Here is a 13,025-nt window from a genome sequence, read left to right as displayed (position 1 = left end):
TTCTCACTCAAAACAAGGATACACCAATGCAGTAGCACCATATAGAGAATGCTACGATGGGGAGCTGTTGCTATGGTGAGGGAAATAATATTTAAACACCAACTGTTTATAAATATAAAATTCCTACAAAGTTTCTAAAATTAGATTAAGGGGGCTAGGGCTGTCAGGATACTGCAAAAGGCTTGAGAAATACTGGTATTTTTGAATACATAATATCTGAGTACTCCTAAACCAGCAAATACAAGTCCAAAATGCTAAACATCAAAAGTCACGACTCTGCTGTCGTGCTTCTGGTGATTTAAAGGCAATCCCATAGCCCTGAACTCACTGTTGCAGCGAAGGAGAGACCAGTGTTCCCAGGGATTTATTCTTCTCTCAACACAGTGGCAGCGCAGGGACCTGGGCTGTGTTTTCTCTCATAGCCCGTTTGCTGCCAAGGAAAGTTGTTCTGAGCTGCTGATTGACACGCTGGTACCACAACCCCAGAGTTGCACTTCATGAATCCTAGAGTAGGAGGTGAAGATTTGGAAATCCCTGAGCAGGGGAGGCAGGTCCTTGCAGAGTTCAGGGTGTTGTTAGGAGCTAGGTGTTGCTCACATGAATGTGAGAAGAAAACCGATGTGATTCCTTACAGTGACCAGGCAGTGCCAAACACAGACAAAGTAAAACGGAGATCTAAAAAGTGAATATCCATTACAGCATCTCTAGAATCATCAGCTGGCTCTTGCTGTCAGCTGCCATTTCAGTGGAGGTGCAGTTAAAGTGCCAAAAATGCAGCATAGTTGGCAGGTGCCTGACAAAAGGGAAACACTCAAAGTTGCCAAAAGTACACGTCCAACTCTGTCACATTAAAAAGGTGAGATTCTGACAAGTGGCTAAGGAGACACCCCACTGAGTCACGAGATTGAAAAATCTCAGACTTGGTCAATGGTTTATCACTAAGGGATTATGTGTGTGCCCTTATATGTGCTTTTGTCACAAGTCAGAATCTTGTTGCCCGTGAGAGCCTTCTTAGACGCTGGTACTCAACTTATTAAAGTGTGGTTTGCAGCCCAAACTGGACAGCCAGCAGCTGTTTGCAGCTGTGCCCATCAGAGAGAGACAATTTCGCGGTGCCAGAGGCAGTAAGCAATTTAATTTAAGTGACAGATTAAAACAGATTTGGGGTTGCCTTGATAAATTCACTGCTGTGTTAGCACTTAAACACTTATAACTGGATAACAATTAGTGCATATATATGTATGTATGTATAAAACAAGCAACAATAAAAACTTGAGTTAGTAGTCATTTTCCCAGGGAAAGATCTGACAGAGTCAGAGATGGGAGATTCTTACCAAGATATTTCTTCTTGATGGAGGAAGAGAAGTCCAGGCCCAGCAACTTGTCCATCAGGTAAGGTAGTCATTTTTTTCTTCCCCAGGAATCAATTTTATACCTTTTGAAAACCTCTTGGCACCTCTTGGGGAGGTGGGACTATGCCAATTAGTATGTGTTGATCGTCAGAAGTGAGGACTCAGCTGTTCACCACGCCTTTGAGGCACAGAGACCAGTAAGTGCTTTTGGGGTTGTTTCTGCTCTTAACTGAAGTAACACCAGGCTGAGAGGCTTCTGTCTCACCCCAGGTGCCACTTGGTTTATGTGAATGTGAGACCACACCCAATCTATCTGTTTTACTAGATGTTGGTTGTTCCCTTTGCCAACTGCTCTCTTCCAAAAACAAGCTTACTTTGCCATTCACATGGCCTAGCAAATCTGTTACACCACAAAACCATCCCAAGGGGTCAAACAGAATCAGGGAAGAATATAGTCATCAGACTGCAGCTGCCTCAATGGCTCCTCTACAGCTGTTGCTTCCTTTCCTCTGCCTCATCCCATCTTCCCAGGCAGTGAGGATGGCACCTTCCTGCCTCATCTGTCAGTATTCCTGCACCACTGAGGATGGTTTTGGTTCCTGCCCGTGGCAGTGAGCCCTGGTGGGGCAGAGCGGATTCCTGGCACCGATAGAACCAGTCCTCATGACAATATTTTTTCTCATGACCAAGGGTCACTACAAAACGAGCAGATATAACTGCACCCCACCACCACCACCAAACCCGGGGTGGCTGCTTACCCCCCAGCCCTGAGGCGTGGGGAGGGTGGGAGGCACCTCCTGACCCACATCCAGCCCCATCTGTGGGGTATCCTGACCGAGACCCCGGGGATCCCCATGCTCCCTGCCAACACCCAGTGGTGGTGGCAGTGGGGACACATGTCCCGCAGAGAGCTCTCCGGCTCCCGCCAGGACGTCTTGGGGAGACAAAGAAGGGAATGGAGAGTTTACTGCTCAGCAAAGCCGGGGAGCCCAGCGGCAGAGCAGGGGCAGCGCAGGGTGCAGGCAGAGCTGTGCGGGGGTGCTGCTGGGTGCAGGGCGCACGGGGTGGAGGCAGCCCTGTGCGGGATGCCGCGGCGGTGTAGGGTGCGGGCAGCGCTGTGCGGAGCTGGGGCGGCGCGGGGTGAGGGTAGCACTGTGCAGGGTGGCAGCAGCGTGCGGGATGCGCGGTGCGCAGGGGCAGCACAGGGTGCGGGCAGCAGTGTGCGAGATGCGGGGGGCGCGGTGTGCAGGGGCAGCGCAGGGTGCGCAGGGCGCGGGTGGCAGCGCTGTGCGGGGCGGGGTCAGCACGGCGTGCGGGTCAGCGCTGTGCCGGCAGTGCTGTGCGGAGCAGGAGCAGCGCTGTGCGCGGCGGGGGCTGCGCCGGGTGCGCCGTGCGGGCGGGCCGGAGGAGGGAGGGGAAAGCGGGCGCAGCCCCCTCCCCTGCCCGCCTTCCCTCCCCTCGCCGGCGGCGTGGAGCGGAGGGGCGTGGAGCGGCCGCCCGTGCGGGCAGGGCAGGGCAGGGCGGCGGTGAGTCCCCGCGGCGCGGCCAGCTGAGCTCCGCCAGCCGGGATGCGGGGGGAGCCCGCGGCGCTGCGCCAGGTAAGGGCGATGGGGAGGGGGACGCGAACTCACGCACCCCCGGGGGGGGGTCTCTCGTAACCCCGTCCGTGCCGCTAACTGCGCGAGGTGGCGAGACGGCACCCGCAGCGGCCGGAGGGACTCGTCCCCGCGGCGGGACCCCGTCCCGGACCGCCAGCGCCCGAGCGGGGGAAGGAGCCTCGGGACCCGCGGGGGAAGGAGCTGCGGCGAAACTTGGGCTCTTGTTGGGTGCGGAGCTGCCGCTTGGAACAAGTAAGTCCCCGGTAGAGGCCAGATGCCCTGCCCGGCCGTGCGAGCCGCGCCAGCCGGTGGAGCGAATGCCCCGGCGTTTGCCGTCAGACCTTAAAGCCATCTGAAAAAAAAAACTGCCGAGAGGACGCAGGCTGGAGAGGAGAGCTCGGGGCTGGAGCGCGCTATAGCATGGAACGGTCCTACGGGAAAGCTTCGGCGCGGGCGGACGCTGGCTACGGTGCAAAGACAGCGGTTCGAGGTGGTGAATGAGCACCTTCATCCAAAATAAGCCTTCCAGCTCCTGCCAGGGGAGCGCTCGGGCACAAACAGGCTGCCCGAGGGCTCGGGGGAAGGCAGAGAGCGCAAAAATATTTGTAGTGGGTTTACCCAGGTGTTTGCGTTATCGGAAAGAGGCAGATGCAGCTCAGCAGATGAGGGATAAACGGGCACAGGTGGATGTAGTGATAAGGAAACTTCAGGACCGGCTGGGGTTGGCATTACTTGGGAGTGATTTATTTACTCAAAATGTGTACGATGGGTGCCAGTAGGGAAAACCCCAAACCCCTGTTGAAAGCTCTGTGATGATTTAAGTGCTGGTCAAAGTGGGCAGATATGTTCTAGAGGCGAAGGATCTCTCTGTTCGTCTGAAATGAAGAGATAGGTAGAGATAGGGGAGCATGGAGCATGCTAGGAGCAGCTTTGAGTATGCCTTATCATTAGAAGAGTGCCCTGGGAGGTGATGCACATGATAGCAGAGCAAGTTTTGTGTCTTTATGAAGATGAAGCACCTTCGCTTGGTATACAGTGTGTTTCTTACCCAAGGAAGGTGGCAGGCATGAGTCCCCAGCTGGCATGCAAAGCTGCGACTGTAGGAAAGCTCTAGTGTTGTGTGGCTGAAGAGGAGATGAGGCTGAAAGCTCAATCCCACCCCATCAGGATATCATGTTGTTGGGCCTTGCTATGGGGAAAACTTGGGGACAGAGACAAGCTCTGTTCATGTGGTTGTTGTGGTACCCAGAATCGGGTAGCACCTGTGGTGAGGAGGAAGAGCAGTGGATCAGTGCTACTCTTCTCAGCGGTCCCCCTTTCCCCAGGGCAGTGATGGGTCACAGCCTGTCCATGCCCGGGGTGGCTGGCCCACAGGCATGCTCAGTGCCTGCCCAGCTTCGCAGAGCCACCAGCATGACTAAGCCACTGCCACCAAGTGGGATGCTCGTTGTTAAACCCTGTCAGGAGCCCATCTTCCCCGCCTCAGTGGTCACAACATGTTGTTTTACAAGATAAACTCTTTGCTCAGTGGGAGGACACCGGGAAGCAGCAAAGGCCCATGCCAGTGGGTCCCTGACTGAGAGTTGTTTTACAATCCTGCGATTTAATTTCCATGCCTGGGCAGTGAGATGGGGGGAAGTGGAGCTGCAGGAGCCAGGCTGCCTGGGCAGGGAGACACCGTGGGGCACTGGCTGCAGCTTCCCCATCTGTGACCAACCCTCCAACAATCTGCTGTGCCCTGGGCAGGGCACTCGGGGGTATTCCTTTGCGGGGCAGAGCACAGGGCTGAGCGGCCACTGAAGTTGGTGCTGTGAACCCTGTGGGTGTATTCCTGGGTCTCCATCTCGAGGAGAGTAGGATGAAGAGTTGTTTGTGATGAGGCATGTTTTGGGATGCGTCCTCCGATGAGTGTGCTGCAGCAATGCCTTCCAAGTACTGCAGTTGCACTTGTGTTGGGAGAGAGCCTTTTTGGCTTACAACTCCCAGCATAGGCTTCACCTCATGCAGGGTGCCCCTATGTGCCCCTCTGCACCAGCATAAGCATGCCTGAGTGTGCAGGCAGACAGTCCTGCCTGGTCACTCCCTATGCCCATACACCCTTCCTCGCACAAAGACTTCAGCACCTCCCGGGCGTTTGCTGCTCACAGTTGTGTTTTCCTGCTGGTCCCAAAGTCCTGAGTCACTCTGCTGTTTCCATGGAAACAGCTGTGCTGGCGGGAATCATTTTTTGGGGTAGAGGGTGCCAGTAGCTGGACCCACACCAGGCAAGGCTTTATGGGGTGCAGAGACTTCTCCAGTGCATCGCCCTGGCACAGACCCTCACACCTTCTTCAACTCCCTTTTCCCTTCCTCCCTGTCATGGTGAAGCACGGAGGGGTTTCCCTGGCAGTGATGAGACAGCCTGGGATGAGCCCTGCTGGGCCAAGGGCACAACTTCTGGGAAGCTGTCGAGGGAGATGGAAAGCCTGGAAGGCAGCTGAAAAGAGCAGCTTTTTTTTGAGACTGCCCTGTGAGTGAGCCTTGGAAACACAACAATGTCAGTTATTGGTTACTGCAAGGTTCCCTGCCTAAAGCTGCCATCACCCCGGAGGGGTCCAGACACATCTATCTCCAGAGAACCACAAAGGAACCTGCAAGGAAGGCTTGGGGCAGAAGGCTTGCAGCCGTGCTCCTTGAGATACTGTGGGAGCCCCCCATGAGAACAAGCTTTGGCAAATCCGGGACACTGCCTTGTCCAGCACCTGGCAGGTTTTGGAGGGGAGGTGATGTGGGAGTTGCACCGATCCCTGCAGCAGCCCTGCCAAGTCCAGCCTGCCTAGTGCCTGAGCTCAGCTGCCAGTGCAGCCTCTGGTGCTGTGGTTGTGCTGCGTGGCTCTAAAAGCAGGTCATTCCCATCAAACCTGGGAAGACCATCCCTGAAGTAGGAGTCCACCACTCAGCATCTCCTCCTGGGCCTCTGCTGTGCTGTTGCTGGCCAGCCACACTTGCTGTTCCCTGCGCTGGTGACTCACAGATGCCGTTCAGCTTTATTCATCGCCTCAGATCTCTGCGGCGCTTCTGGGCTGTCTTGCTGGCTTCTGTCCTGCTCGTCCTCCCTGGAGCAGCGCTGGGAGTCAGGGGAGGAGGAGGGCAGGTGATTATGCACCCACTGCTGTTCTCGGGTGTGTGGGGTGGGGGAGGCTCCACTGTCTGCGCATCCTCTCCCTTCCTCTGGGATCAAGGAAAGTGAGGCAGGGGAGACGAAAGGCTCAGCACCTTTCTCTTCCCACAGACAACACTCCTGTCCCAATGCCAAGCACTGGCCAGCCTCCTGCATTGCTTGGAGCCGGTTGCTGGATGCCGTGCATCCCTTGTGGACAGCCTGGTCCTGATTCGACTGCAGAGAGCTGGACGGAGACCTGGGCGAGGCAGTGGAGCTGTGACTGGAGGGGAGTTTGGGTTGGAGAAGAGGTAGTGGTGACCCCAGCACAGAAAGAGCCCACGTGCCTTCTTCCATGGCCCTTGCAGTGCCAGCAGCACCAGGGGCTGGAAGGTACAAGGGACTTACCCCCAGCCCCTCAGCTTTCCCATCTCATACCCCCAGCTGCCTGGAGGGACGTACCAGACTCAGCTCCTGCCCGCGGGCTGCATTTACTCATCGTCTTTGGTGGAACTGAGCTCAAGACAAGCAGAGGGTGATTTCAGCTGGAAACACTTTATAGCATGGAAACATCTGTGAGGCCAGCATTGTGGATCACTTCCATGGTCACAGCATCCCATAGTCTAGGGCTGAGTAGCTAAAAGTCTATGTCTCACGCAAGGCTCCCACACACAGCCCCACATGGGCATGGCCCTCGCACCAGCTGCTGGTCTGGAATGCTGGCCCCAATGTCAGTGCCTGAAGGGGAATAGGCCAGTTCAAGGTCTCCCAAGGCAGGGATGGGTGAGCAAGTGGCTGTCCTGCTGCTTGTGTCTGTAGGAGACATTCTCCTGCAGCGTGTCTGCTGCAGCTGCCGCTCAACCAGCCCGCTCCGAGCTGTGCAAAGCCACGCTCAGCTCCTCCTTGGCAGGTGTTTCACAGCCTGGCTGTGTCCAACAGATGAGCAAAGGGGAGCGTGAGTGTAAGCAATACTCAGCCATGCTGGCAGCTCCCAGGTGCCAGTGGCCACTGCCTCTCCAGCCCAGGGTTGAGCTGAGTGGGAACTGCAGCCCCTGGGGGACAGACAAGGATGGGAGGAGGCAGGAGAGCTAACTGGGGGATGAGAGGAGGCTCTGGCTGGTTTTAAAGGCCACAGATGAGACATCAGGGAGGGAAACTTCCTCCCCAAACCTGCCCCTCCCCAGCTGCGTCTCAGCAGGCAAGCAGGGTGCGTGCAGAGGGTGATGAGAGACAGCCAAGGCAGAAGATGCAGAGTAATTTTGTACCTGCTTTGCAGAGGTGGTGAAACAATGCCCTGTTTCTACCCCTCCACAGCATAGTGCATTGTGAAGGGCAGCGGATCCGGGTGAGTGGAGAAACTGAAATACTCACCAACGGCAATCCAGTGGGAATTAGGACCAAGGAGGCACTTGGCCTCTCGTTGCCTTTTGCAAGGAGCCGGCAGTGGGTTTCTGCCGCATTGTGGGACAATCTCAGTCACATCTGCTCCAGCATCCATCAACAGTGCCGCAAGGAGCAGAAGTTGAGGTTGTGTGTGAGGAATGCAGTGTGACTGACCATCACTAGCGAGGAAGAAAGCATTCTCACTGCTTACTGGAGCCTCTTGGGCCAGGCGATGCCAGCAGGGACCCTCCAGTCTTGCCCTGACTTAGCAGGCTTGGAAAAATACTTTATCTAAGGGACAGAATATTACATGTGGACACTGGGGCAGGTCTCCCCTCTGTAGGGTGGGTAACCCCAAACCAGGAAGAGCAATAGCCAAGCATTTGCACCTTCAGTTCCCCGGACCTATGCCACACACCTGGCAGGCAGCAGCCCAGGGGAAGGCATCCCTTGTTGCCCAAGAGAAAGCATCTCTTATTCAAAGCATCATTACAGGTCCGAAGTGTGGCTCTTAGTGCACAGATACAGCAGTGACTGGCAGGGGATTGACTGCAGCAGCTGTGCGAGAGCCCCCGTGCTGAGGTCTTGCTCTAAAGCCCCTCTCCCAGGGAGAGGTCTCGGGACCTGAGAGCTCCTGCAGCCACCGGCCTGCACTAAGCAGCTACGGGAACTGGTAAATAATAAAAATAATGATGAAAAAAAATAAAGGAAGGAAGTTTTTAACTCACCTGCAGGTCTGGAGCAGTCCTTCTGGTTCCTGGCATCACTTGCAAAGTGCCAGGATGTCTCCTGGGGACTTAGGCAAGTTGAGTCGATGGGAACAACACACTGTGCCGGCTGCGCTGGGGAATGCACATTAGGAGTACTGCAGCATCCCCAGCCCATCAGGGATTTCAGCATGCTCTGGGCTTGAACAGGCCCTGTGTGCTGAAATCCATCACTGGCCCATCAGTCTCCTGTGGAGATCTCAGCTGGGCAGTGACTCTAAAAGTCCCACCTGCAATGGCTGGTGTGCCAGGGGTGAGCAGGGGAGCAGGAGCTCACCACTGGCTTGGAGCCAGCCTGGTACTCTGCTTGGGGACGTGCAGGGAGCACGAGAGGAGTTGAGAAGAGGAAGCAGGGATGACAAGAATGCTGTGGGATGGCCTCTGCTGGGTGGAGAGCAAAGGTATTAGAGCTGTCCACTTGGTTTTGGCTTAGGAGGGTAGGCAGGGGGCTGCAGAGGCACGTGCACAGGTAGATGTACCACACTGAGAGGTGGGGGCAAATATGGAAGGGAGATTGGAAAGAGAAAGTGGGTGCAGGGGACTTTCGAAGCTGTTGGCCGTACTGGGGTGTCTGCCCTGCACAGGGGTTTTTGCTCGTTTGGGCTTTTTGGGACGAGTCTATTACCTTCTGTGCCGTGAACCCTGCTGGCCTTGGGGAGTGATAGCATATGGATGTGAAGTCCTGTGCTTTTGGAGAACAGCAGGATGGAGTCTGTGAAGGTTATTTGATTAGTGAATAGGGGGAAGATGTTTAAGCACCACCACGATTACATTCCCTCCTAGCAATGCCATAGCTCCCCAGGCATGGCAGGGGTGCTCCTCTCCTCGCCATCCATGAACACCGCATCCAAACATCCTGCTCAGCTTCCCCTATCCTTGCCCACGGGAGGGCAGTTAAAGTCAGGGGTCGGCACCTTTAGTAGACTAAAGATGGTCTGTGCAACTACAGCCCTGCTTTTCCCGGTGCCCATCTCTGGTGTCCAGCACTCCTGCTGCTGCACTGTTGCTAATAGAGGATAGAGGGGCTGCAGTTTCTCGTAATTCCTTTGTAGTATTGCTTTTCCATTCTGGTGCTCAGAATAGCGGGGAGGGTGGGGGTGGTGTGGTGTCTGAATCCCAGAGCCAAGCAGGATCTGGCCAGCACCATGAGCTCAGTGTTGGGGCAAATCGAGCCGGCAGCTGGGGCACAGCTCTGGCTCTGCCTGCAGAGCTCAGACTGTTGCTTGTCCCCCAAGGATGACTGACTAAGCTGGCCAGGCTGGTGGACCTCTAAGCAAAGGGGTTTGCAGCTTTAGGAAAGCTATCAGCCCTCTCCCAAACAGGAGTTTGTTGGCCTGTATGGGTCATGTCTAATCCTGCCAGCTGGTCAGAAAGCATGGAGACAAGCCTCTTCAGGCAGTTTTTGGCACCTTCTCATGTCCTTTCTCTGCATCAGGTGACAAAGGCACTGGCTGATAGGGTGACGAGTGTCTTACAGGGCAACTGGGGAGGAGGGTTCAAAGCACCTGGTTGGAGGCACATGCATGGTGTGGCCACCAGGCTCTAACACCCTCTACCTCGGCTGCAGGGCATGGGTGAGCTGTGGGGCACAGGATTTGCATACACCCCAAGCCCAGAAGGAAGCAGTCCCTAGGGTTGAAGTCCTGGCTGGCATTGTGTCTCCACATTTGTCAGGCTCAGGCTAGTCCTCCTTTCTTCTGAAACAGAGCTCTGCAGTGTGTCACTGAGTCCCATGTGGTTAAGGCTGATGTACGTGCACTGTCGGAGAGTGGATGCTGGTATACTCGGCAGTAGGATACTTGGGTCCTCCTTGGCAGTCCTGGGTCTAGGACAACTCTCTGCAGCCAACTCTCCACAGGGACAACTTTCCATGAAGAGCCTCAAATCCTAAACTTAACCCTTACTCTAAACCTAGTTGTGGAAAGTTGTCCCTTTCCAGGCAGTCCTTGCTCAGCCTTTGACTCCTCTGTTGGGTTGCAGACACTGAGACGACCTGTGAAGAAGCTCCATGAAGGTGACCAGCCATGCAATGTTCCTGGAAGGCTGTCCTCCTACTAGCCTTGGCATCCATTGCGATCCAGTACACAGCAATCCGCACCTTCACCTCCAAGTCCTTCCACAGCTGCCCCATCCCCAACCCTGTGAACTGCAGCCTGAGCCAGGACACTGATGCGGGTGACAGGCTGTGTGACGAGAGCCCCACCTTCTCGTATAACCTTTCCAGGAAGACACACGTCCTCATCCTCGCCACCACCCGCAGTGGCTCTTCATTTGTTGGGCAGCTGTTTAACCAGCACTTTGATGTCTTCTATTTATTTGAGCCCCTCTACCATGTCCAGTACACCCTGATCCCAAAGCTGACCCAGAGCAAGAGTATGACGGACAGGCGGGTCATGCTGGGGGCCAGCCGAGACCTGCTGAGGAGCCTGTACGATTGCGACCTCTACTTCCTGGAGAACTACATCAAACCCCAGCCTGTCAACCACACCACTGACCGCCTGTTCCGCAGGGGAGCCAGCAAGGCCCTGTGCTCGCCGCCTGTCTGCGAGTCCCTGGGAGCTGTCGATCTCCACCTGGAGGAGGGAGACTGTGTGAAGAAGTGTGGTACCTTGAACCTGACACTGGCCACCGAATCCTGCAGAGAGCACGGGCATGTGGCCATCAAAACAGTGCGGGTACCCGAGGTCAACGACCTCCGGGCCTTGGTAGAGGACCCACGGCTGAACTTGAAGGTTATCCAGCTGGTGAGGGATCCCCGGGGTATCCTGGCATCCCGGAGTGAGACTTTCCGGGACACCTACCGTCTGTGGAGGATCTGGGACGGCACTGGCAGGAAGCCGTACAACCTGGATGTGACCCAGCTCACCACAGTGTGTGAGGACTTTTGGAACTCTGTGTCCACTGGCCTCAACCGGCCACCGTGGCTGAAGGGCAAGTACATGCTGGTGCGGTACGAAGACCTGGCCAGGAACCCCATGAAAAAGACTGAGGAGATCTATGACTTCCTGGGCATCCCCATGGACAGCAACGTCGAGCGCTGGATACAGAACAACACTAGAGGAGACAGGTCCTCCTCCAAACACAAGTACGGGACGGTGCGTAACTCAGCGGCGACAGCAGAGAAGTGGCGGTTCCGGCTGTCCTACGAGATCGTGGCGTTCACCCAGCACGCCTGCCAGCAGGTGCTGGCACAGCTCGGTTACAAAACTGCCAGCTCTGAGGAGGAGCTGAAGAACCTCTCCATCAGCTTGGTGGAGGAGAGAGACTTCCTGCCCTTCTCCTAAGGCAGCCCTGGGGAGGCCTGGTTTTGATATGGATTGTTTCTAACTGTTGCCTTATTTTATTTTGTTTTGTTCCCTCCCCCTCTTTTTCTCTCTTGTCTTTTTCTCTTCAAAATTTGCACTAAACCTTGAGCGGGAATCTCAACAGAGTCCAGGCAAAGTGATTGCTGCCCCTCAACACGTTTTGGACCCAAGAGGAGTCAGGTCTCTCCAAGGAAGAGCTAGAACTGTGGATGGGTAACAATGTTTACAAAACACACAAAATGTATAAAGCGACCTTCAAGCTTTCCAAACCGAAGGGTACCTGGGGTACTGCACTTTTGCACTGTTTACTTTTACAATGTAAGAGGTAAATATAATTTATGAATGATGACCTCCCCTCCAGAATAAGTCCCCTTGCCCCCGATGAGTAGGACTGGAAGTTGGACATGGAACAACCTTCTTGTTTTTGATCTTGGTGCGACATGTCTGTCCGTTTAAGTCCTGTTATTGGGCTGGGCAGCTAGTTAGCTGCTCCTACATGGTTGTTTGGTAACACCTGTGATATTTCTTTGTGCCAAAAACCCACAAAAGAAAAAAAAGGGAAAAAAAAGGTGGTTGGGTGTTTTGGTAAAAGCCCAACACATTTAATGCTTTATTTCTGTGTTTTCTGTAAATAAAAGTGCAATAAAACTGATCTGGGGGTGAACTTCCAACTTAAAGACCTCAGTGACTAAACTGAGGTGGGTGTACCAATAAGCAAAGAGCAGCTCGTGATCTGCCCAGCTCCTACGAGGCTGGGAGCAGGTAGGGGCAAAGCTGGGGGGAGCTGCACCACAGCCCCCCGGGGTGGCAAGGAACTGCAGGCACCTCCTGGCATATGCATGTTTGCATGTATGTAAAAATGCAAGCAGTTAAGCCAAAAGCGAGAACCTGTAGTTCTTTACAGGCCCAAGAGCTTGTTGGCCTAAATGGGGGCATGGGTTTTGACAAAGTGCGTGGCTGCAGAGTGCTCACGGCACCAGGAAGGTGAGCCTGGGCCCATAAGTCTGCTGCTTGGTTCCCCCGCCCTCTGGTGCTATTGATACCAGCACTGGCATGCTCTGCTCTGGAGGACCAGAGAAAAGTGGTTGAGTTCGGGTTCTAAAACTGCCAGAATAAAAATGAGTGAGCAAGCAGATGGTCCTGGCAATGCAAGAGTTGTCCTTCACTAGCTGCCCATGGAGGCAGGGCCCTTGTGTGCGAGGCACCTTGCAGGCAGTGAGAGCGCCCTGGTCACGCAGGGCCTGCAGGCTGAGCAGGGCAGCAAGCAGCTGGACGGGGAAGCTGGGCATGCAGGGTGGGGGCAATACAGTACAGCAGCAGAGGGCCAAGAGCCCGACATGAGACCTTGTTGGTCTATTTGATCTGTCTGCTGGAGCACTCAACCAGCTCTTCCGAACCAGCTGGGACAGTCCTTCAAACAGCTCAGCCGCTGAGGCAGACCACAGGCAGCTACAGATGGGAAGCCATCAGGTCAGTCCCTA

The 13,025-nt window shown here is 55.0% G+C and overlaps 1 protein-coding gene across 1 annotated transcript; it reads left to right on the top strand.

The window, feature by feature from the left end:
- The first annotated feature begins 2,663 nt into the window (after nucleotides 1-2,663).
- Nucleotides 2,664-12,578, top strand: CHST1 (carbohydrate sulfotransferase 1). Its single transcript, XM_009569998.2, has 2 exons — nucleotides 2,664-2,950; nucleotides 10,220-12,578. Exon 2 carries the CDS (start codon nucleotides 10,264-10,266, stop codon nucleotides 11,521-11,523), a length of 1,260 nt encoding a protein of 419 aa, XP_009568293.1. The 5' UTR covers nucleotides 2,664-2,950; nucleotides 10,220-10,263; the 3' UTR covers nucleotides 11,524-12,578.
- The last annotated feature ends 447 nt before the right edge of the window (nucleotides 12,579-13,025 follow it).

Source organism: Cuculus canorus, chromosome 5, assembly GCF_017976375.1.
Source record: "Cuculus canorus isolate bCucCan1 chromosome 5, bCucCan1.pri, whole genome shotgun sequence".
NCBI lineage: Eukaryota > Metazoa > Chordata > Aves > Cuculiformes > Cuculidae > Cuculus > Cuculus canorus.
This window is presented reverse-complemented; position numbering and strand designations above follow the sequence as displayed.